The 24090-nt window shown below is 38.4% G+C and overlaps 4 protein-coding genes across 4 annotated transcripts; 1 reads left to right on the top strand and 3 right to left on the bottom strand.

The window, feature by feature from the left end:
* Nucleotides 1–361: 361 nt before the first annotated feature.
* On the top strand, nucleotides 362–4561 carry LOC108852321 (putative serine/threonine-protein kinase receptor). Its single transcript, XM_057008603.1, has 12 exons — nucleotides 362–1269; nucleotides 1371–1505; nucleotides 1572–1729; nucleotides 1797–2007; nucleotides 2098–2335; nucleotides 2475–2628; nucleotides 2734–3511; nucleotides 3719–3767; nucleotides 3832–3913; nucleotides 4006–4101; nucleotides 4196–4257; nucleotides 4334–4561. The coding sequence occupies exons 1-7, from the start codon at nucleotides 921–923 to the stop codon at nucleotides 3025–3027; spliced, it is 1539 nt and encodes a 512-aa protein (XP_056864583.1). The 5' UTR covers nucleotides 362–920; the 3' UTR covers nucleotides 3028–3511; nucleotides 3719–3767; nucleotides 3832–3913; nucleotides 4006–4101; nucleotides 4196–4257; nucleotides 4334–4561.
* A 7647-nt stretch (nucleotides 4562–12208) lies between these two features.
* LOC108849821 (uncharacterized) lies at nucleotides 12209–13837 on the bottom strand. The gene is made up of 4 exons (XM_018623425.2): nucleotides 13122–13837; nucleotides 12760–12852; nucleotides 12613–12680; nucleotides 12209–12538 (listed from the first exon to the last, which is right to left on the bottom strand). The coding sequence occupies exons 1-4, from the start codon at nucleotides 13818–13820 to the stop codon at nucleotides 12346–12348; spliced, it is 1053 nt and encodes a 350-aa protein (XP_018478927.2). The 5' UTR covers nucleotides 13821–13837; the 3' UTR covers nucleotides 12209–12345.
* Nucleotides 13838–14850: 1013 nt separating this feature from the next.
* On the bottom strand, nucleotides 14851–16957 carry LOC130511890 (cytochrome P450 79B1-like). The gene is made up of 2 exons (XM_057009724.1): nucleotides 15891–16957; nucleotides 14851–15552 (listed from the first exon to the last, which is right to left on the bottom strand). Exons 1-2 carry the CDS (start codon nucleotides 16881–16883, stop codon nucleotides 14920–14922), a joined length of 1626 nt encoding a protein of 541 aa, XP_056865704.1. The 5' UTR covers nucleotides 16884–16957; the 3' UTR covers nucleotides 14851–14919.
* Nucleotides 16958–21161: 4204 nt separating this feature from the next.
* On the bottom strand, nucleotides 21162–22971 carry LOC130511891 (adenylyl-sulfate kinase 2, chloroplastic). The gene is made up of 6 exons (XM_057009725.1): nucleotides 22631–22971; nucleotides 22240–22536; nucleotides 22024–22142; nucleotides 21843–21927; nucleotides 21663–21709; nucleotides 21162–21581 (listed from the first exon to the last, which is right to left on the bottom strand). The coding sequence occupies exons 1-6, from the start codon at nucleotides 22860–22862 to the stop codon at nucleotides 21480–21482; spliced, it is 882 nt and encodes a 293-aa protein (XP_056865705.1). The 5' UTR covers nucleotides 22863–22971; the 3' UTR covers nucleotides 21162–21479.
* Between the last annotated feature and the right edge of the window lie 1119 nt (nucleotides 22972–24090).

Here is a 24090-nt window from a genome sequence, read left to right as displayed (position 1 = left end):
GGCTCTTCTTCTTCTTCTTCTTCTTCTTTTTCTTCTTCTTCTTCTTCTTCTTATGAGAGCATATCTGATCATTTTGTCAAAAAGAAAAAAAAAATGTTCAGACGTCTTTTTTTCTTAGTTTTTATTTGTACGCCTGCATTAAGTTTAGAAATTTGGTTTTTTGAAGGAAGTGAGAGAATTGTGTCCCCGAGTTCAATCTTCGAACTCGGTCTCTTCAAAGATGGTACTGGTTGGTATTTGGGAATCTGGTTCAGACAATTCCCGGGAAGAGTAGTATGGACCGGTCGGCACAGTCTTCTCTACAGTTCCAAAGGAAATCTTCAAATAAGCAGTTCTGGGATCCAACTCTACAACGAGACTGGCTACATGACGTGGTATAAAAATCTCACAAGTCCTACTGATGCAGACGCGCCGTTGTCTGCTTATCTGTCGGATACTGGAAACTTCATTGTGAGTAATTACTCTGGTGCCATCTTGTGGGAAAGCTTTGACTACCCAAGTGATGTCTTAATTCCAGGAATGGTGCTAGGGTATTATCCTGGATTGGATTACGCCCGAACCATAACTTCTGACGACCTCTTCTTCTACGAGGCAGGGACAGAAACAGGGTATGAACAGTATATATGGGGGAGTGGTGGTACTAAAATTTGCCGTATCGACCCCATATACACTGCAAAGGCAATGGTCCAGGCAAGAACAAACAATAGTTACACTTATAGTTTGCGTAGGAGCACCACAACCAGCTACCACGCAAGTTTGAAAATGAACCATACTGGCTTGTTGATCTGGTCCGAGTGGACTCCGGAAGATAGAGAGTGGAAGGATTTGGTGATCGCACCATCTGATATTTGCGATAAATACACAACTTGTGGAACGAATACGAACACGTACTGCTCTATGAACCCCCTCAAGTCTTGTGAATGTTTTCCAGGGTTTCGGTCGCCAACTGCTTCAGAGAGGAATCAAAATGGCGACGCTTCAAGTGGAAATTGCGTGAGACCTGCTCCGATGATGATGGGTTTCAGCCGCTGAAGAATATGAAACTAATTCCTGAAACTGATAATTGGACAATTTCTTACGAGGGAGTGGGGTTGGAGGAATGTAAGGAGAGGTGTCTCAAAACCTGTAACTGTACAGCGTTTGCAAACACGGACATGCCAAATGGTGTGCGGAGTTGTGTGATGTGGACACGAAGCTTGGAGGATACTCGACGTTATAGCACCAACCGGGGTCAAAATCTTTACGTCAAACTGGCTGCTCTTGATATGGGTACTAATTTAATTAGTTATGCTCTATCTATATAATTTTGATTGTTATCCTTTGTTTTTATTTTATTTTACTAAATAAAATACAAATCTTGTTTTCTTCAGAGAGAAAAAGGAAAAATCAAAACAAAAAGAAACTGACTATTGGATTAATCGTTTGCGGAAGCCTTTTGCTTCTTCTAATTGTCGGTGTCGTCACGTTCTGCTGCTGGAAGAGATACAAGAATGCAGTTTTGTTAGGTAAACACTACTTGTTGTTCAATTTCGACTTAGAAAGTTGGTTCTGATCTCTCTTGTCAATTGTAGCACCTGTAGAGGTAACGAACCAGAGCCTACCTCTGGACGAGGAGGAGATGACGAATGGTGGTTTGACATCTCCATTCATACAGTTTGACGTCATCGCCCAAGCCACAAATAATTTTCAAGATAAAATCGGATCGGGTGGCTTCGCCAATGTTTACAGGGTAAAGAGCGCATGACTCTTTGTGAGCTTCTTTTAACTTACATTTAATAATATTTAACAACATACAGGGGAGGTTAGTTGACGGGCGAGACATAGCGGTGAAACGTCTTTATAAACTGACAGATGACGCAATCCAAGGGTTCTGGAACGAAGTCAACCTCATAGCACTTCTGCAACACACAAACCTCGTTCGAGTTATTGGATATTTTCATGACCCTGAAACCAAGATTCTCGTCTACGAATACCTGCCAAATTCTAGCCTCAACACTTACATTTACAGTACTGACCTTTTTCCCCTTTTCTTCTAATACCAAAAAAAAAAAAAAAAAATAATAAAGAAATGATCTAGTTTTGGTTTGTGATGCACAGAAACAACCCGGAGCAATGTGCTTGATTGGAACAAACGGATGGACATCGCCAAGGGAATTGCTCGAGGGCTACTATATCTTCACCAAGATTCCAGGGTTAGGGTCATTCACCTTGACCTCAAACTCAGCAACGTCTTGCTTTGCGACCAAATGATACCTAAGATCTCGGATTTTGGAACGGCTAAGCGCCTTGATGGGGAGGATACTCAAGCTGTTACGAATACCGTGACTGGAACTCGGTAAGCAATCAAGATCCTCAATTCATTCATGCATATATAATATATATATATATATATATATATATATACCTTTCTCGTTTAATCTTTTTTTTCTTCTTTTAAAAAAAAAATATATTAATAATTTATTTATATATCACAGCTGCTATATGGCTCCAGAGTACGCAATAGATGGCGTGTGCTCCCTTAAAGCTGATGTGTTCAGCTTTGGAGTGCTGCTTCTTGAAATGGTCAGCGGAATAAACGTAATAGAGTTCAATAAGCAAGATGACGGTCATCAACGTTTCTTACGCTTCGTAAGATTTTACTTATAGCAAAAAAAGATTTTATTTATAGCGACCATATCCATAATATTTACTTTTACAAAACAGCGAGCTTTCTTATCATCTTAGTTTTTACAGACGTGGAACCTATGGCTTCAAGGCAAAGTGCTAAAGATCGTAGACCAATATTTCACATCATCATCATCATCAACTTCGTATCAACCAGAAGAAGCTCTCAGGTGCATTCAAATTGCCCTCTTGTGTGTTCAAGCCCACGCCGAGGACAGGCCCCTCATGGATTCTATTATTTTGATGCTTGGGAGTCAAAACGAGGTAATCAGGCTTCCTAAACCGCCTTTGGAGGCTGACTCGTTGCCTGAACAAGATCCACAAGATGAATCTTCCACGACAAGTACTGTAGCGACGGCTTAGACTATTGTCGCTCGGTAATGACCAAGTTCGCTGCGTACTTGTGACGATTTCGTATTATTTTCTTTGTATGCAGTTATATAAAATTAATAGCCACGATCAGGACTGGTAACGATGTGGATTTTCCATGGAGTGGGTTTTAATTGTTTTCTTCTAACAATCATTTTGGGTCCAACACAAATTGAGTGACAACTAACGTGACACGTTCACGTTGCTCCGATCCTCGAGAGTTTCCTAGGAGACATACTCTTTGGACCGTTTTGGTGCACGTCCTCTATAACCTAAGAGTCTTTTGATTGATTTTAAGCTAATAACGACTATGGTTTGCTTTCTTCTGTGAGTGTGTGCTTTTTTTCATGAGCCTTGGTATCAAACGCTTACTCTTCCAGCGTTCATTTTATTACTCGATCTTTATAACTCTACGCACGATCTCTATGGACGTCGAGATTCCTCTTCCTCTAACGGATTCTCCATCCTCCTATATATGGTGAGTTTCATTTGTCTCTAAGCTTTTCTTCTCTACTTTCTCCGAATCGTTTACGTGTCTAAACTCCATCAAGTACTCCCGTTGCTACGCCGCCGTGCCGTCACCTACTCTACTTTCTGGGGATAACGATTCTCCGCCTGGATGAATTGGTTCGTATTTGTTCCTAATCATTTTCCTTGCGTTTAATTTTTTTTCCCTCGATCACAGCTTTTTGTAAAATCCAGCCCACTCCTTTCCTCAAGAACGATGATTACAAGTACGGACCAAAGCTCTTGTCTTTTTCGGTGTTGTAAAGGTTGATTCTTAGTTGGTTTGTGCAGGTATGTTCGTGTTATTGGTATGTTTTATCTACCTTGAGCCCTCTGTACAATGACTACAGGAAAGTGAGGCAATCTGTTGGGAGTAAGTTTTAGTTTTTCCTTCACATGATTGAAAGTGTTGATTAGTTTTGTTCACTGACGAGGTTTTTTTTTATCTCTTTGGGGTTTGAGTAGGGTTTGAGATGACACATGTGGTGGATGAGCTCATTGAGGAGCTTTTAACCAAGGACTATTCTTGTGGATATTTCAATGCCACCCTTTGAAGAAAAGGTTTGTTCTTTTCAAATTTAAAGTGTAACTGAATGCAAGCTTTTTGTTTTTAATGTTAATATGTTACTGTGATAATATGTGTTCGATGGAAAAGAATGGTGCGTTGGAGCCGAGGAAAAGTTTTTTGGGATGGCTGACATATCTGAAGATGAGAAGGTCACTGCTTTCACTCTGCAGTAGTTTGTGTTTCTGTTTAGCAGCTCAATATTCATACCAACTTCTTTGTTTATAGGATCATCACCGTAGGAGTCCTGAAATAGAAAAAGAGAGGGATAGGAGACGTGATAGTCATAGCAGAGTTTTAACAGTTTGACTCCAATGTTTTATTCTGTTAAAAAAAAAGACTCCAATGTTTTGTTACTTCTGTATAATATAATGGTCACATTTGGAATAAAAAAACATTTATGTTGTGCTAAGGTGGAAAGCAAAGAATTCACACCGCTTATTAGTGAAGATTCAATGTTCATTAGTCATTTTGCTCAGCCGTGTGAAGTATTTGTTGTTAAATAACTTAATTCTCTCCTCTCCTTCGTAGAGGAAAGATATTATTGGCATCAGCAAAATTAAGCTGCTGATGTCTTAGTGACAAATGTCACATAGAGTCTCTAAAATATCTCCCTACTAAGACTCTAAGTTTATCAAGGACTGCGAGTGTATTGGCGTTTAGCTTTTACTTGCAGTTTTTCATCGCTACAAAGATCTACACATTACCACGTAAGGTTTCAAAACCAGTGAAATTTTTTGGGTAGAGGAAAGTGGGTTTGGAGATTGGTGAGCTTTTCAGTTAGTGTGCATTTGGAGTGGGCATATCACCGTATTTAAATCTTTTACAATGTTCGTGTTACACACATGGACTTATTGCCCATGGAAATATAGGAAGCCAATAAGATCGTGCAAAATTTTTTTTTATCAAACTATGATCTACTTCAGCAGAAATACAACAATTTAAAACAAAATAATCATTTTCTTATTTTGAATAATACATTTAAAATCAACGTCCCAGTATCCTACTAAAAACGGAATCACACTAACTCAAGAATCCTTTAATTGGTACCCAATACATAGATATGTATACACTCGAATTAAAGATTTAGTGACTTGTGCTGTTTCAGGAGCTCTGCAATACTCTTAACCTGTTATGGCCTTTAGGGATCTATGTGACAAGATTCCCATGCTCAATATGTCATTGCTTGCTACCTCCTCTCTTGGTTTCCAATTCCACCGATCTTCTTCCATAAACATAGGTTTACATAAGCCAAGTTTCAAAAAAAAAACATAGGTTTACACAGTAAGTGGTTTAGCAAATTAGATTAAAACAATCGTATGATTATTCTTTATATAATTGTATATCCATAACCTTTATTGTTATCATCAGAGTGAATATATAATTCTTTCGAGTACATTTCTCTCATCACCTTTGGTAGGTAATCCATATATAGAAAAATAACAAGGATTAATATATATACTAATAAACATTTTAGAAAGAGAAGAAATAGTAAGTTAAAATAAATACATCCTCTCGAAATGAAGCCATAATTGAAAAGAAAAACTGAAGTTACAATAACATAAGACGCTTCCATTCCATGCCATTGCTGTCGAAACTAAGGCCTTTTGTTTGAATGAGTGTTAAATTGTATTCATCAAAAAATCTTTTGTACATCAAGTGCTATTTTGAAGTTTATAATGTGGAACACATAAACTGAAACAAAAATCTATATTTTAATGCACGAGTTCGTGCTGACCTAGATCAACTAATCAAGTTTTTGTTTGAAGAGCGATGTTTTACTGAACAGAGATGTTTTACTGCACAGTACTCGGATAAAGCAATGAAGCTATTGGTAACTTTTTTGGAGCCCATGTTTGGGATTCTAAAAACAATTTTCACAGGAGTTAATCGATTACATGTCTTTCTCCGGTGAGTTTTGATCTTCAGCAGTATTTATACATGTCATGAAAGCATTTATATTGAGAATTTTGAAAATCAATATTATTGTGACATACAACACCTAATAACCCGGCGCAAGCGCGGGGATAACGAACCTAGTGAAATATAGTTGTTATCACCAGTCACAGTACATGATTGATTGTTACCGAGTGGCGCAGCGTACGAATGGGTTAACGGTCGATCTAGGGTTCTAGAGACCTGTTCTTGGATCGATTAAGGGTTTCTGGATGATAGCACCTTAAGACCAACTTCTTGTTGATGAATTGAATCGAATCTAACAAGGGATAAAAGCAAAGTTCTTCTTATAAAATCTAAACGTAACTAACAAGAAAGATAAAGCTCTGTTTATATACCCATCCATTGGACAATTCCCATGAGGATAAGGATATTATAAACCGTTATAAAAACTAAAACAAATAAAGATAAGGACATAATTTTAAAGAAAACCAAACAGATAAAGATGATGATTTCGAATCATCATATTGGCGCCAATGGAGGGGATGCTGCTGCATCAGGTCCCCCGGGGTGAAGAGGATTCGACCTCGAATCAGAAGGCGTATCAGGAGCATTGTAGTGGGTTAGATAACGCACATTGAAAACATCAGAAGTAGTCACACCGGAAGGGAGCTGAATGCGATACACATTATCGTTAATCCTTGCTATCACCTTCAAAGGACCCATCTTCTTTGACTTAAGCTTATTGTATTCTCGAGAGGGCATTCGATCACGGGTTAGATGAACCCAGACGAGATCTCCTGCATCAAAGACAAGACGGCGACGGTGAGAGTCCGCATTAGCTTTGTATTTGGCGGTAGAAGCTTCGAGACGTCGAGTAGTCTGAGCATGTGTCTCCAAGATGTTGTCAACAAAGGCAGAGGCCTCCCCATGGATACGAGTACGGTCCGGCAGAGTAGAAAGGTCGACTGGAGCGCGAGGGAGCAGACCATAAATGACTTGAAAAGGGCTGAGACCGGAACTACGATTCACTGCCCTATTATGCGCGAACTCTGCTTGTGGCAAACGAGAATCCCAAGTACGTAACGCATCACCCACCAGACACCGTAAAAGATTACCTAATGATCTATTGACAACCTCCGTCTGACCATCACTTTGGGGATGATATGCAGAACTCATATCCAAGCTTGTGTTGAGCAATTTCCATAAGGACCGCCAAAAATGTCCAAGAAAACGTGAATCACGATCTGAAACAATGGAAGAAGGAAGGCCATGTAACTTGTAAACATCACGAAAGAAAAGGATAGCGACTTGAAGTGCATCCGTCGTCTTCTTGCAAGGAATAAAATGCACCATTTTTGAAAAGCGATCAACGACCACAAAGATAGAATCAAATCCCTTCTGCGTACGCGGTAAGCCAACAACAAAATCCATGCTTATGTCCGTCCATGGTTGCGTTGGGATGGGCAAAGGCATATATAACCCGGCGTTAGAGGCATGACCTTTAGACTTTTGACAAGTGACACAACGCTCCACAAACCGTTCTACATCTCGCCTCAAGGAAGGCCAAAAATAGGACGCAGACAGCAGGTGAAGTGTACGATCTCGACCAATGTGACCTTCACCATGAATCTCAGCAATTAATTTGAGACGAAGACTACACTCGGGAATACAAAGCCTGTTGTCACGGAACAAAAAACCATCACACAAAGTATATGGAGATGGCAAACCCTCCACTGTGTCGGAAAAAATCTTTCCAAAGAAAGGGTCTGTAGAGTACAGATCCGCGAAGGTACTAAAGCCAGTGACCGTTGCGTGCATCGTGGTGAGCAGAGAGTGTCTTCGGCTGAGGGCATCAGCGACCCTGTTAGAGGAACCCGAAGTGTGCTTGATCACGAATGTGAACTGCTGCAAATACCCGATCCAGGATGCATGCCGAGATGATACTTTGCCCTGAGTACTTAAATGCTTCAGTGCATCGTGATCTGTATAAAGTACGAACTCACGGTGAAAGAGATAATGACGCCAATGCTTTATTGCTTGTACAATTGCATAAAACTCCACATCATACGTGCTGTAACGAAGACGAGCGTTGGAGAGCTTTTCACTAAAAAAGGCTATAGGTCGGTTTTGCTGACTTAAAACCGCACCGATCCCGGATTTGGAGGCGTCTGTATGGAGTTCGAAGACAGCATTAAAGTTGGGCAAGGCGAGTATTGGCGTTGTACAGAGTTTGTCCTTGATCACCTGGAACGCGTGATCAGCTGCAGGCGTCCAAGAGAACTTACCATCGCGAATACAATCAGTTATGGGAGACATAAGACTGCTAAACTGAGGCACGAACCGGCGGTAAAAAGACGCAAGGCCATGGAAGCTGCGTGTTTCAGTCAGCGTTGTTGGACGAGGCCAAGAACGGATTGCCTCCACTTTACCTGGATCAACGGACAGGCCACGATCGGAGACAATGTAGCCCAAAAAGTGAACTTCATTGACAGCGAAGGCGCACTTCTTCCTCGTGGCAAAGAACTGATCTCGGCGAAGGACAGACAGAACCTCTCGCAAGTGAAGAACGTGCTCAGCCATAGAGGCACTAAATATGAGAATATCGTCGAAATAGACGACCACAAATTTACCAATAAAAGGTCGTAAGGCCTGATTCATGATCCTCATAAAAGTACTTGGTGCATTGGACAAACCGAAAGGCATGACCATCCACTCAAAAAGACCTTCACGAGTTTTAAAAGCGGTTTTCCACTCGTCTCCTGGATGAACCCGAATTTGATGGTAACCACTTCGTAAATCAAGCTTGGAAAAGACTGAAGCAGAGCCAATTTGATCAAGTAGATCATCGAGCCGAGGAATAGGGAATCGATAACGTACTGTTATCTTGTTAATAGCTCTGCTATCAACACACATACGCCATGATCCGTCTTTCTTTGGAATAAGTAAAGCTGGTACGGCACAAGGACTAAGGCTCTCACGAACAAATCCTTTAGCTAACAAGTCTTCAACCTGCTTGCGTAACTCTTCATGTTCTGAGGGACTCATCCGATAATGTGACCGATTTGGTAAAGCTGCGTCTGGAACTAAGTCGATACGATGCTGAATATCTCTCAAGGGAGGAAGACCGGCTGGGAGATCATCAGGAAAGACATCACTGAATTCTGCTAACAGGTCGTGTAGTTGAGGCGGCACAGAAGGCGTGATAGAGGAAGCCGGAGAAAGTACGAGAAGAATGACCATTCCTGCCTCCTTCATTTGTGCCTCAAACGGAGCACGATGAAGCAACAAGGAGGAAGGCGAAGCTGCAAGTGTCGTTGATGGAGGGGAGGTTGACGCTGGTGGTGACGGTTTCAACACAAATTTGTGGTTATTAAAACGAAAACTGTATGTGTTATGGAAGCCGTCGTGAATAACACGGCGATCGGATTCCCAAGGACGACCCAAAAGTAGGTGACAAGCGTCCATTGGTACTATATCGCAGTATAAACTATCGTGATAAGAATCACCCACCGAGAATGACACCATCGTTCTTTTAGTCACTGAGACGTCATTGTCGTGTTGCAGCCAAGCCAACTTATATGGGCTCGGGTGAGATTCCTCTGTAAGTGAAAGTTTATTCACCGCCTCTGAAGAGATTACATTCTCTGAACTTCCCGAATCGATGATGAAGTTGCAGACCTTGCCTTTGATAGTACACTTAGAATGAAACAAGTTGTTTCGTTGAGGATTCTGAGATGTGCTATGTGGAGCAAGACAAGAACGCCGAAGCATGAGCAGAGAACCAGAGTCAGCTACGAGTTCTTCTTCGTCACAAGGATCATCATCTCCCTCCACGAGGTCGTCGTCATCATTGTTCTGTTCGTTGAGGAGTAGTCCGCGGCGACCTTTGTTCGGGCATGCTGATATGCGATGACCAGTTTCACCACAAGAGTAACAACGAAAGCCAGGAGGACGAGTTTGCTTTTGTGTATCAGCAGGAACAATCGCGGTCTCTGTGTTAGTGGAGCTAGTACCGACGGGCGTTGATGGCGTTGTTGCAGGAGGAGCACGAGTTTGTCTAGATGTTCCCCAAGCCGAGAATCCATTACGAGTTTGAGCTTCAATGGTAAGGGCTTGTTGGTGTGCTTCAGAGATTGAATCTGGTCTGAACAAGTTGATAGTGAATTGAATTTGCTGTCGTAGACCTCCAACAAATCTCATGACCAACTGTTGTTCTGTATCTTTGAGTTCCACTCTGTTGATCATCTTGAAAAATTCTGTCGCATATTCATCCACTGTTCGTGATCCTTGTCTCAGGTTCTGAAATTTCTGAAACATTAACTGATCATAATTGTAAGGAAGAAAATTTTTCTGCATCTCTCTTTTCAGTTTGTCCCATGTCGTGATTTTTGATTTCCCGAGGCGAGCTCGCGTTGTCTTAACCTGCGACCACCAGGCGGCTGCTCTTTCTCGAAACTGAATCGCGATGATTGGAACACATCGATCCAACGGAATTTGCTTGAACTCAATGATTTCTTCGACGGTGACAAACCAGTCCAATAAGTCCTCAGCTGTTGTGGAACCATGATATTCTGGAAAATTAAGCTTGAAACTCTTTTTCCAGGATGAGTCGTTATGTTCATTGTCGGAACCGGAGTCATCATGGTCGTAATTGCGACGTTGTCGCCGTTGTTGTTGTTGGTGTTGTTGTTGTTGTTGACGAAGAGGGGCGAAGGGATTTTCATCATCTTCGTCGGTGTCGTCATGTACAGACAGCTGATCGTTGCGACGGGGATGTGCAGGTGGAGTTTGACGGGCGGTCAAAGCGGCTACTGCAGTAGTTAGGGCGGCGATTTGTTGCTGGAGTTCGTTGACTGATTGCTGTGTAGCAGGGAGATCGTCATCAGCCTGATATTGCTGAGAACGAGTTTTACGAACCATTGTAGTGGTTGAGAAGATTTCGGAGCGTAGCAAAGCTCTGATACCAACCTGGCGCAGCGTACGAATGGGTTAACGGTCGATCTAGGGTTCTAGAGACCTGTTCTTGGATCGATTAAGGGTTTCTGGATGATAGCACCTTAAGACCAACTTCTTGTTGATGAATTGAATCGAATCTAACAAGGGATAAAAGCAAAGCTCTTCTTATAAAATCTAAACGTAACTAACAAGAAAGATAAAGCTCTGTTTATATACCCATCCATTGGACAATTCCCATGAGGATAAGAATATTATAAACCGTTATAAAAACTAAAACAAATAAAGATAAGGACATAATTTTAAAGAAAACCAAACAGATAAAGATGATGATTTCGAATCATCATATTGGCGCCAATGGAGGGGATGCTGCTGCATCACCCAGTGAGAAAAAGCTGCACGGTACACGAAAATTTATTACCGTTGTGATTAATTTACTTTGTTATTTTGCAGCATTAATAATTACACGGCTCAATGTTGTCACGCTAGAAACGGTGTTTTACAGAATTAAAACTGGTTTAGCACACACACTCTCTGGAGAGAGACGACTGCCTCACTGCTTCTTCTCTCGAACCAATCTTTGCTTCACTTCGCGTGGGAAATGGATTACTCCCGCGTGGAACTCCAATCTAGCATGAGCTTGTTTCAGCAAGATCGATTGGATTTTGGTACTGGGTGAGTAAGACAATTCTTGATTCCGCCCGAACCCATCTTATTCTTCTCGAGATTGACTTTGGTTCGTGTTTTGTGATTCCGCCCGAACCCATCAAAACTATTTCCATGTTTCAGGAGTTCAATGCCATATAAAAAAAAGATGTAAAAGGAAGGGCTCCAATGCCAGAATTTAGGGTTCCTGTATCGTTGCGGTATAGTGACTATGCTTAGGTATCTCAACTTGCACTCTTACTAACTGATCACCTCTCATCTTACTCTTATTCAAACACCGGAACTCCCTTTTTCGCCATTACAAGCGTCGTGCTCAGATCGGCTGTGACCCCGCCGGTCCTTTCAAATCCACCGTCGCATCAACCATTGGAACCATCAAAGTCGTCCCTAATATAGCATCTACATACGATCGATATCTTGCACGTATAAATTATATATTAGTATCATCTCCAAACAATTTGTTTGGCTAATGCCCACTGTAGAAGTATATCGGTTTAATTACGAAATCAGTCTCAAATTAGAAAAACATTATAATCTTCTAATTAATTATATGATTTTTTTTTCATTAAATCATATACAAATTAATTATCGGATCTTTTCCTTTCTTGATATAAAAAAAAGTATTCTTAGTTCCGACAAGAAGAAATGTCTTAACAGTAGCAAAGATAATAAAACACTTTAGTGACATGATTAAGGGAGAAGATGAGCGGCGCTTAATAACATCACTTGTTGAACTTGACTGGAGATATCAAGCTTGCTAACGCGAGTGTCTTGGCGTTGTCATTAGTAGGAATCATTGCGTCTGTGCAAAGAAAAGACTTGATGTGTTTGTACATCTCCTTTGGTCTCTCTTCATTAATCGCATGTCCTGTTTTCTTTAGTAGCACTAGTTGTGCTCTGTTTTCCCCAAAATGTCTGAAACATAAATCAAATAAGCATTAATCATATAAGTGTGTAAAATTATGGTTTGGTGAATGAGATAGGTTAACCTTTTCAATCTGTGTGCTAATTCCACTGGGAATACTTGATCTTCCTCTCCCCATATCATCAATGTAGGCTACAAAACTAGAACATTCAGTGATTATAGAGACAAATTAGATCAAGATTTGAAGATATATTGATAGATGAGATGGGACCTGTGTTATCTTGGGAAGATCTGCAAATCTTCTACCTTTATGTAGAGCTTCCACAAGTTCTTTCCTTTCTTGAAGATTATCTCTACACATCACCTTTTAACAAAGAAAGCTATACTATATATTATATTGGTCTAATAAAAATCTAATACCATGAAACTAAATAGGGTTTTACCGTAAAACATTTCCCTGGCAATCTCAAGGACCCATGAAAATGAATATACACAAGTACTAAACTATCATTTCATACAGGATCTATAGTTAACAACTAACAGTCAAACCTACCGTTTCAAGTATCCACAATCAATATCACCAAACACATAGTCGAAATGGAAGTGAACATTTTATGGTTTATGGAAACATACATGAATGTAGTCCATGGCAAAGCAAGAAGGGATCCAAACCGGAGGTTTGTAGAAAGATAACTGGAGAAGTCGCCTGAGCATCGACGGAGACTGAGGAAACAACAAGTCTGCCGCCTCCTCCGCGCTCTTCACTTTAAACATCCCATCCTCCACGTCTTTCTCCTCCAGCGCCACCCCGGCGCATATTAGCACCACCCGATCTATCCTCTCCTTAAACTGCGCCGCCATTGAGTACGCCACGAACCCTCCGTAGCTGAGCCCGGCAACAGTCATGGTCCCAACGCCGTGAGAGTCCATCACCTTCATGACGCAGCTCGCCTGGAACGATTCGGACCGGTCGGGCCGAGTCGTGTGCGAGTCGCCGAAGAAGACGAGGTCAGGCACGTAGACGTTGAACCGGGGGATAAACCGGTCGATGAACCGGTCCCACTGCCACATGGCGTTGGCTCCGATCCCGTGGAGGAGGAGGAGAGTGGGCTTGGCGTCGACGTGAGTCAGAGGGACCCAGCAGTGGACGACGGTGCCGTCTCCAAGATCGGAGGTTGATGATCGGAGACCGGCGCTAGAGAAGCTGTATTGGTAACATTTGTTACGGGAAGAAACGTAGCTGAAGCAACCAGCCATTGATTCTCTTCTTCTTCTCTCTTTGTCTTGTGACTTGTGAGAGTTTGCAGAGAGAAAGAGACAGAATCTAGACATGGGAAGTACAAAAAAGAAAGAAAAAAAGGAAGTGATTAAATAATTATTTTTAAGAAACTAGTATAAAATTGATAGTGATTGCGTGACATGATATGATTCGCTTACCTTTATTTTTATTATATTTTCAGAAGCAAACAAAAAAGTTTTTTTCTGTTGCTTTCACAGTGAATGCAACTCTAGAAAAGAGATGTGTGGTCTCTTTTTATTTCGTGATTGAATTTTCAGAGCAATCAGTAGAGTCTGAGAGAGTAGCTAAAGATGAAAGTGGTCGTGGTCGACTAGTAGTTTTTTATATGTTGGTTACGAGTAGGTGTGTGGCCGGTAGATATTTTTGAAATTTAGCGGTTTAAGTCCAGGAAACCACTTGGCATGAAATGGAGATAATATATTTTGTTTTGTACAAAAAAATTTAACAATTTTTATAACAAAACTATGTATTGTTTGGAAGAAAAGACTAATGAATCATGTATTGTTCTGCTAAATATTTAATGGGCCAGATTGTTTTCATCAATTCCTCCTGTGATGATAAGAGCGTTGTATTTACGCAGAGATTCTAAGGTCATTCCAAAAAAAAAAAAAAAGAGATTCTAAGGTCAATCTCTGATAACAGAAAATCACTCTAAAACGACGACCAGTAATAGCTTGTTCGTACAGTAGTTAGCAGCTCTGGGTTTGAACAAGAGACGGGCTCATTTCAACAATAGCATTGCGTTATCCACTGGCCTAGAAATTCTAGAATAATGGGAATTTTCGGAAATATATAACTTTGCTTATTCCTCCCTATTTTATGTTCACTGGAAATTCAAGAAGACTGATGTTTTTTTTAACACTAATGTTCTTAAACTTTATTAGTACATATTATATTTTAAATATATAAATTATTGGATAGTCTTTTTATTATAGAAAGAAGAGATCTTATTGAAATTAAAAAAAAAAAGGTAAAGGAGACACAATTCAAGTATTGTCTCCAAAGGAACCAAAACCAAACACAAGTTTGTTCACAAATTAACCGATTATCTTCTGGTAACCGGAGATATTGACCAAACTTAGTGGTTATATAAGTACATCAAGCTATATAAAAATATATACGCCGTGATTTCTACTTCACCGTCGGGTAAAGATGCTCCGGCAATCTCAACTCACCTACCATAACCAACGGTTTAGCCAAAAACATATCATGACTAGACTCCATCAGCTCAACACGTGTTTCATTCTCCGGTAGCTTCCAAGTGAAACCTTGAAGAAGTCTTGCGAGCATCATCGTCGTCAACGCCGTACCTAAAGCCGGAGCAGCACAACCTCTTTTCCCGGTGCTGAACGAGATAAACCGGAGATCGTTCTCCGTCAAAGTAACTTCTGAGCACTCTTTTAGATGTCTCTCTGGTTTAAAGCTAAGCGGGTCGGCCCAAACTTTAGGGTTACGGCCCAGCCCATATCGGCTGAGAAGGACTTGACTTCCTTTAGGGATGTGATATCCGGCGACGGTTGTGTCGGAAAGTGCCACGTGTGGAAGGTTAAAGGCGGCGACGGGATGGAGACGGAAGGCTTCACGGAGAATAGCTTTGACGTAGTTTAGTTTTGGGATGTCGGATTCTTGGACAAGTCTTTCTTTTCCGACCACTCTGTCGATTTCTTCCATTGCCTTGCGGAGTATCTCCGGTTTGTTTACCATCTCCGCCATGGCCCATTCTACGGCGTTTGATGGATTGTCTGGCGCCGCCATTACGAGCTCCTAATGATCGAAAAGAAACAACGTTTTTTAGTTAATAGGGCTCTTTAGTCTTCACATCATGTAAATGAATACAATAATGCATGAAAAATACTAGTAGCACTTATTCGTTCTTTGGAAAAAAAATACACTAAAATAAATATATTGCAACTAACAATCAATTTGCATAAAGACATAAAGTTTATTTGTGTGGGGTTTGGGCAAAATACTGTTTTTTTCTTAAAATTTTTACTTTTTAGTTATTGAAAGTCTAACAAAAATTGATAGAAGCAAAAAAAATTAAAAACAAACATAAAATGGTATTTAAAAAGTATTTTCTGATTGCAACTTTGTGTTATTACCTTAATTGTGGGTTTGATTTCATCGGCGGTAAGCAATGGGTTGCCTTCTTCATCTTTGATAGAAATGAAAATATCTAGAAAATCCTCGATTTGAGTTCTCTTTCCTTCTCTCCACATCTTGATTCTTCCATCGATGATAGGATCATGATACTTGTCCATAATAGCACTTGAATCTCTCATAATCTTCTCGTGACCGTTAAGATCAAGTCCCGTGAGCATAGGTAGATAATCAGAGATACAAAAAGCAAATGTAAACCCTAATGCTTCAAACATAGCTTCCATATGATCGATGTCCTCGGCGGTTGGTCCACCATCAGGTGCGGTGTTTTCAGAGAACGTTCTTGTCCCGAACATGAGTTTCTTGATAGCATTTCCGCAGTAATGCCTTGTCACAAACCGGAAATCGATTGAGCCCGAGTTCTTAACCATGTTGTATACCCACGCGGTTAAATGGTCGTTTTCTTCGGCTCTCTTCTGATGAAGCCACCTGTGTCTCGCCGGACAAACTAGTTTCGTCATCACGACTTTCCTCATTTTCTTGAATTGTTCACCGAACGGAGTGATCACACATGTTTTGTAACCGTTAGAGAGGACGTTTTGTGCGTAAGTCATAGGTCTTGAGGCGAATAGAGCGTCTTGTTGCTTGAGTATCTCACGTGCTATCTTGGGGCATGTGACGGTGATCACGTGAGTGTTTCCTAGCCTCACGCATGCTATCTCAGTGTTTAGCTGCTTCATGATGCTGTGGAGCCACCGGAAAACTGGGCGGCTCTTTAGCATCGCTGGAATCATTCCAATGATGGGCCATCCGGTGGGACCCGGCGGGAGAGACAATTTTTTTTCATTAGGATTCGTGATCAGTTTCTTGAGAAGCATCGCTATGGTTATAGCCACAAATGCTTGAAGAGTTGTGAGTAGATACATGTTGCTGAACGACCATGTTTGTGTAGTAGTGGAAGTGAGACCCGAAGAGTTTGAGGGAAAAGTGTTCATGTTTTTGTGTAGAGAATAAAGAGAGAGAAAAGAAGAAGAATCAAAGCTTGTTGTGTTTCTTGTTCTCTCTGCATGGATCCTCACCTTCCTATTTATATAATTTTACTGGTCGTTGGTTTCTATGAAATGACCATTATACCCTGTATGTGTTGGAAATACTATAGGAAGGGGTGAGGAAAATGGTGGGCGGTGTAGGTCGGGTCCATTTGAGTACTACCACCATTTTTTGAAAATTATTACGATTCTAACAGTTCAAGATATCTATATTTTATCAGAAAATTTTGTTTAAATTATAAAGTTTTGGATGGGAATTTTAAATATTCTAACTGTTTTTATTGGTGACCTGCCAAAATTCCTCGTGTTATATATGCAACTAAATACCAGTCGAACAACAAAGTGAGTCTTACAATTATATGATATTCCTCTGTCATATTATATGAGGAGCTGGAGTTATATATCCTACATCCTAGAAGTTTATGGTTTACTCGTTCATTAATGAACTGTTTTAATTTGTTAACAATTTAAACGTACGAAAATTTGAAGTTGAATGGTGCTAACCTGATATAATGATGATGATGACACATATTGACACTACTAGTACAAATCAATAAGCTAAATGTTCTGGTCCATATATTTATATTCGTTAATCGTGTTAGTTTCTCAAATTTAAACCGACAAATGTTGTTTTACGTATATTAGCTGAACCCAGATATATTTTTTTCCACTTCAATTGAACTGATGTGTGCCATTCTTCTATTTATGTAGGCGATGTAAAAAAAAGTTCTGTAACGTGTGCTTCAACTTTAAACTAGTATATTGGTTTTGCCAAGTATAATAAAAGCCATTACATATGTTTTGGGTAGATCACCTGCCAAAAACGCTCGTGAAAATTGGAATCAATGTGGGAAGATTCAAAGGTTGCTTTACTAACTTAGTCAATATATTTTCGTGATTTTTGGTCCCCGCGAGTAGTTTCCATGTTAAGACACCATTTAAGGTCCACAATTGCCGATGTGAGTTTTGTGACCCAGACAGACCATTTTGTTTCCTGGTTAAATCAAACATAAGATGTTTGTAGTCGGTAAAAAGAGAAGTTACACGTAACTAGCGTGACTTATTTTACAGAATTCAAATCTACTGGGGGCAAAACTAACTAATCAGGGCGACTCTTATGTGGGATCCGTTGACACATTTTTAGAAACGTTTTCTAAAACTGAGCCACTTATTTTGTATTTACGCTATAATCAGAAAATGAAATATAGTAATACAATTTTTATATCATCTTTGATTTAACTAAATATAATGTTTTGATGATGACGTCAAAAATCTCACCATCGAACTCATTCAAATAACCCCCACTTTGTCTTCTTCTCAGTTTCAAGAAATTCAATTATTTTGGCAATCCATAACCATAAGTTCTTTCGTGCATTAAACCATGTGGTAGAACTTAAGATCAATTACTTTTTAGTAATTAAGATCAGTTAATATGAGAATTAGAGAATTACAATTTTTACTCATGATTATAATCTTTGACTCATTGAGTAGTCCGTAACCCTAACTACTGACACGGATGTATAGATTGATAGATAACCAGTTAAAAAAAAACAATGTAAACTATATTTATAATCAATGAAGTTTACCAGGACCAGTTCCATATTGTTGTAGATCGTGTTCAATATATTGAATCCACTTACAAATATATATATATATATATATATATATATATTGAATCCATTTATACATATTTAGTAGGCCTGAGTTGTGGTCAATTTCGGCACATATATATAACATCCTGGATAAGATTCTATATTTTTTTGATAAGATTCTATATTTCTAAGTCTAATATTCTCAACCATGACCACCTGTCGAAATGTTTTATTGCATTCCATAATTGTGAAGTCTAGCTTCAAGACGAATTGGTGTAGTTTGAATATTTCTGTAGTTCGTGTTCAATATATTGAATTCATTTTATATATATTTGGTAGGTCTGAGTTGTAGTCAATTTCGGCACATATATATAAAATCCTGGATGAGATTCTATGTCTAATATTCTCAAGCATGACCAGCTGTCGAAATGTTTTATTGCATTCCACAATTTTGAAGTCTAACTTCAAGACGAATTGGTGTAGTTTGAAATAAGACCCGAGCATACCACAATTTAAAGATTCTACATCACATGATATATACAAGATTTAAGACTACCTATTTACCGCTAATTAATTTTAAGTTTAAAATGCATGAAATTTAATATGATATCAATGTCTTTTCAAGAAAAGTAAAAAAAAATATGATATCAATGTCTAAATACATGATGTCCAACCCAAATCAAAATTTATCAAGCTCAAAAGAGACCTGATTGATGAGTAATAAAAAGATTTGGACTAATCCACTTATGGATATTTAGTTTTAAGTTGTATGGTATCAGAGTCTGAACACCACATTGCCTAACCAAATCAGAGTCGATCATATCCAAAAAAAACAATCGATCTCGAACCGGCATGATCTAAATTGGTTTGACTGTTTTGACCTAAACCTAATAAGAAATTATCGATATTAATGTCCCCATAATAAGGGTAAGATACTAATAATGTGAAATTCTAACATCAGAAACTTCACTCGAATATAAGTAATATAAAACTTGGAAAATTTTATATACAGGCTAATTTACTTTAAATTAGAAGCATATGAAACTTAACAGAGCACGGACTTTTTAAGAGTTTGATGGAATTATTTCCGGGAGTTATTCTTGGGTTCACCCTCTAGGGTGAACCTTTAGGTTCACCCACCAATAGAAACTTGTCATTTTAGATTTAGTATCTTTTAATTAAGGAAATAAATAATTTGTCAAATTATATTATTTTTTCAAAATAAAATTTAAAAATAAATAAAAACAGTATATAAAAACGAATTAAAAAAAATTAATGTTGTCAACAAAACACTAAACCCTAAACTCTAATACTAAACCCTAAACTCTAATACTAAACCCTAAACTCTAATCATACACCCTAAACCCTTGGGTAAACCATAAACCCTTGGAAAAAACACTAAACATGTTGTCAACAAAACACTAAACCCTAAATTCTAATCCTAAACCCTAAACCCTTGGGTAAACTTTAAACCCTTGGGTAAACCCTAACCCTTAGAAAACACTAAACATTTGGATAAATTCTAAACTATAAATCTTAAACACTAAACTCCAAATCTTATAAATAAATATTTTTTAAAATAATCTTTATTGAGAACTATTTTTATTTTTATTTATTTAATCTTTTTATTTATTTTAAAAGCATAATATAATTTGGCAAGTTATTTTTGTTTTCTTTTTAGGTTCACCTTGTCTATTTCCGGAAACCATTTATATTGACTTATATAGTTCAGTCCAATACACTATCCTTATAAAATTATCGGGGAAAGCGCCAGTAAACCCATTTAAACCCATTTTTGAATGAATGGTGCTAATTAAATTATCAGTTTTTATGATTAATTTATAAATACATGGATTTTTAAAAGTAATACAAAAGGTTTGTGATAGTGATGGCGAAAAATATAAACAACCTAAATCACGTAGATTATTTTGGCCATGTCCTCGCCAACAACCAAGGTACAGTCATATGCCTTCAGTCAAAAAAAAAACCAAGGTACAGTCATTCCTTCACACTTGTGTGTATATACGCGTACTACTACGTTGTCTAAATGCATGCAGAAACTTAAGAAAAACGTGCGAAAAGCCCCATCCGTCAAAACTCACCTGTCAAATTTCATAAATTGCACCATAATTTTACTTCTAAATAAAAAACGTCTGGTCACCCTTTCCTTTTTTTTTTCCTTTTTTTGAGAATTAGGTCACCCTTTCTTTCTTTTTTTGTTCTCAACAAAAAAATCAACTTAAATGTACACACACACACACAGAATCAATCGATGCAATTGATTTTAGTTCCTTCTGCTTATATGTAAACATTTTGTACTTGATTTTAAGATTCTATGAAACCATTGTGATTTAGTTTGTTGTTTTTGACCACTGATTTTGCAGTACCATTTTATTTGTTTTTGGTTTTATACGAATTAATTTTTTGATGTACAACAGACAATTACAAAAAAACTGTGATAAAAAATATAAAAACTAAACTTCATATGTTTAGTTGTGTATGATTCTTTAGGTGAAACCATAAAAACGAATAGTTGACTTTCAAACATTAGCTAACTACCGGTTGTCATGTACATATGAGTGGATTAGTGGGTTGAGTTCAAATCACATAATTTAATTAGCAATTTCAGAAAGAAAAAAAAAAACAAAGACCATTTTATTAAATACACATTATACAACACAGTCGATAACATTAAGCTAATTAAATGCTAGTCGAAACAAAAGTAATATTTTCTCTTGCTCTTGGTCCGAGTTTAACACACATGCAATTCAAGAACAAATGATATAATGACGTGCAAGACGTAAACGTATCTGGTCCCAAGCTTCTGAGGGGAACCAGAGAGCGAGAGAGATAGAGAGAGAGCACTCATTTAACCGTTTATAAAATATCTAATTAAATTCGGCAAATTGGGGCATTCTTTTGTCTTTGATTTATTCTTTCAGAGTTGACTTTAGCCCTCAAGGTAACCTTTGTTTTGCAAGTAAGAGATGATATTTTCCGCCATCTGTCGTGGCGAACAAGAATCGTTGTCCCCTGTGTGTTTCAGCACGACCTGTAAAAATATACATAGATACTATATTAGAAACTTACATATCATATTATTCGGTTACATCACCGAATAAATATTACGAACCTCGCAGTTCAATGGCGCCTCGTAAGGGTCATCGATTCCAGTAAAACCTGAAAGAAAATAACCCCAATAATTAGCATTTATCTTATACTAATACTAAAATCTCAAAACACATCCATATTACCTAATACCAAGTATTTAATAATGTTATTATTCCCTCAGTTTAAAATGTAGAATGTTTACCTTTGATTTTCCCGGCACGTGCAAGCTTGTACAGCCCCTTTGGATCTCTTGACTCGCACACAGACAGAGGAACGTCCATGAAAACCTAAAAACAATTTAGTAATATTATCAAATATGCTACATCATTCATTTATGAATTTTAATGAATAAACATAAAATTTGATAGGACTATAAGTAGTACCTCCACAAAATCTCCCTCCGGCAACAATGACCGGCACTCATCTCTGTCTCTCCGGTAAGGAGAAATCAAACTTGCTATACAAATGACGCCGACGTCAGCAAACAGCTTAGCCACCTCACCTGAAGTTCAACATCATTCATCAATCATCACTGCCTAAACCATGCATGAGTAGTTAGTTATTTGTAATATTGAAAACAAAATGAAAAATGATTGTACCTATCCTGCGTATGTTTTCAGTACGATCCTCAGCTTTAAAAGTGAGGTCTCGGTTAAGACCATGACGTACATTGTCGCCGTCAAGTGTGTAAGTAAGTTTGCCTCTTTCAAACAGTGCTTTACTTAACGCACAAGCAACTGTGCTTTTCCCTGAACCGCTGAGACCAGTGATCCAAATGACACAACCCTTTTGCTGAAGAAGTTGTTGTCTGTCACATCTGCAAATGGAACTCTCGTGCCACACGATGTTCTCTGGCTTCTTGTCTCCGCTGATTCTCTCTTCTTTCAAATTCGTTTCTACCAAAAAAAACAGAACAAGATTCGAGACATTTTCAGACAAGACATCGTAGGTTTTAGCAATTTGAGGAGAATCTTTTAAAGTAAAAAACACCTGAAAGGGCGGGGAAATCGGCGGTGAGGGAAGCTTGAGCAGAGACATTAACGGCGGATATTGGATGAAAAGAAGCAGACTTGGCGACTAGTTTAGGCTTATCCGCCGCATTTGATGACGTGGGAAGCCTGAGGAAACCGTCACTTATAGGTCGTCGGTGAGAACCGCCGTTGAGACCTGGAAGAGAGCAGAGGATGGACGGTCGCGATGCTCTGATAGCCAAGCCTTCCATTGGAACTTTTTTTTATCACAGAAACTTGCAGAATCCAGAAGTGTTGGAGTTAACAGTTTTTTGACAAAATCAATGTACAAAACAAATCAGCTTATATAAATTATGTACAAGAAAGATGGGCTTATTTGAAAAATATATAGAGAGAGAAAAGAGGTTAAGAGGAAGAGGAAGAAAACTGGTGAGGTGATTAGTGGTACCAACAATAAAATCCTCCACAATAAACACATGGCCATATTCCATCATAAGAAAATGAAAAAAAAAAATCAGTATTAGGACTAATTTTAATTTACAACTTAGTAAAAATATCATCATAATAAATATTTTAATTGATCAAAAAAAAACTAGTGGTTTTCGTATGTGTGTATGGGTCACTGTTGGATACCGATCTTTTGGGAAATGATTGATATATATTTTTTGTTTGTTTTCATCTACCAACCTACCAAAACCCATTCAGAAACCATGTGATTTATACAAGCTAATACTATTTATATATTAAGAAATTGCCAAAAATACCATTTTCATAGTACCACTTTTCATGTTTACACTAACCACTTTTACCACTACTTTTAATGAAGGGTTTAGATTTGAAGGTTTAGGATTTAGGGTTTAGATTTGATGTTTTAAAGTTTAAGGTATATAGTTTAGGGTTTAGAGTTGAGGATTTAGGGTTTAGAGTTGATGATTTAGGGTTTATAGTTTAGACTTTAGGGTTTATGGTTTAGGATATTGAATTCAGGGTATATAGTTTAGGGTTTAGGGTTTAGAGTTGAAGATTTTGGGTTTAGGGTTTAGAATTAGAGGTTTAGGATTTAGAATTTGAGATTAGAATTTTGAAAAACATATAAAAACAAAGATATAAGAGTTTTTACATTTCAATAAATAAGGTATTTTTGAAAATGTGTCTTTAGTGGTGGTAAAGATGAATAATGGTACCTTGAAAGTGGTATTTTTGAAAATTCCCCATATATATTTCCTTTTATTATTTACTACACTCCTCCTACTTTTGTTTTTATTGGAGTCTTGCTTCTTGTTCAAATTTATTTGTTTGACTGTACGTATGGAAGAAATATATTGGAAAATCATATTCAACTGCGGTTCTTGTTTGATTGCTTTAATCGCTGAGCAGTTCAGTCAAAGCAGGCTCAAGTCAAAGCCGGCGGTTCCATATTCTTTGCTATGGGGGTTTTCCACATTTGGGCTGATATTTGTATTGGGCCTCGTTATTCAT

This window comes from Raphanus sativus, chromosome 4, assembly GCF_000801105.2.
Source record: "Raphanus sativus cultivar WK10039 chromosome 4, ASM80110v3, whole genome shotgun sequence".
Classification (NCBI taxonomy): domain Eukaryota; kingdom Viridiplantae; phylum Streptophyta; class Magnoliopsida; order Brassicales; family Brassicaceae; genus Raphanus; species Raphanus sativus.
Note: the sequence above shows the minus strand (reverse complement) of the source record. Positions and strands in the feature narration are given on the sequence as shown.

Excerpts from the sequence above, each read along its gene's own strand:
- LOC108852321 (XM_057008603.1), top strand. The coding sequence starts at position 921 with ATGTTTTCCAGGGTTTCGGTCGCCAACTGCTTCAGAGAGGAATCAAAA. Across the intron at positions 2,008-2,097 it reads CCTCAACACTTACATTTACA|AAACAACCCGGAGCAATGTG; the intron begins GTACTGACCTTT and ends TGTGATGCACAG. Across the intron at positions 2,336-2,474 it reads AATACCGTGACTGGAACTCG|CTGCTATATGGCTCCAGAGT; the intron begins GTAAGCAATCAA and ends TATATATCACAG.
- LOC130511891 (XM_057009725.1), bottom strand. The coding sequence starts at position 22,862 with ATGGAAGGCTTGGCTATCAGAGCATCGCGACCGTCCATCCTCTGCTCT. Across the intron at positions 22,537-22,630 it reads CGATTTCCCCGCCCTTTCAG|AAACGAATTTGAAAGAAGAG; the intron begins GTGTTTTTTACT and ends TTTTTTTGGTAG. Across the intron at positions 22,143-22,239 it reads TGAAAACATACGCAGGATAG|GTGAGGTGGCTAAGCTGTTT; the intron begins GTACAATCATTT and ends GTTGAACTTCAG.
- LOC108849821 (XM_018623425.2), bottom strand. The coding sequence starts at position 13,820 with ATGTCTAGATTCTGTCTCTTTCTCTCTGCAAACTCTCACAAGTCACAA. Across the intron at positions 12,681-12,759 it reads ATCTTCCCAAGATAACACAG|CCTACATTGATGATATGGGG; the intron begins GTCCCATCTCAT and ends CTAGTTTTGTAG. Across the intron at positions 12,539-12,612 it reads TTAGCACACAGATTGAAAAG|ACATTTTGGGGAAAACAGAG; the intron begins GTTAACCTATCT and ends TTTATGTTTCAG.
- LOC130511890 (XM_057009724.1), bottom strand. The coding sequence starts at position 16,883 with ATGAACACTTTTCCCTCAAACTCTTCGGGTCTCACTTCCACTACTACA. Across the intron at positions 15,553-15,890 it reads AAATCAAACCCACAATTAAG|GAGCTCGTAATGGCGGCGCC; the intron begins GTAATAACACAA and ends TTCGATCATTAG.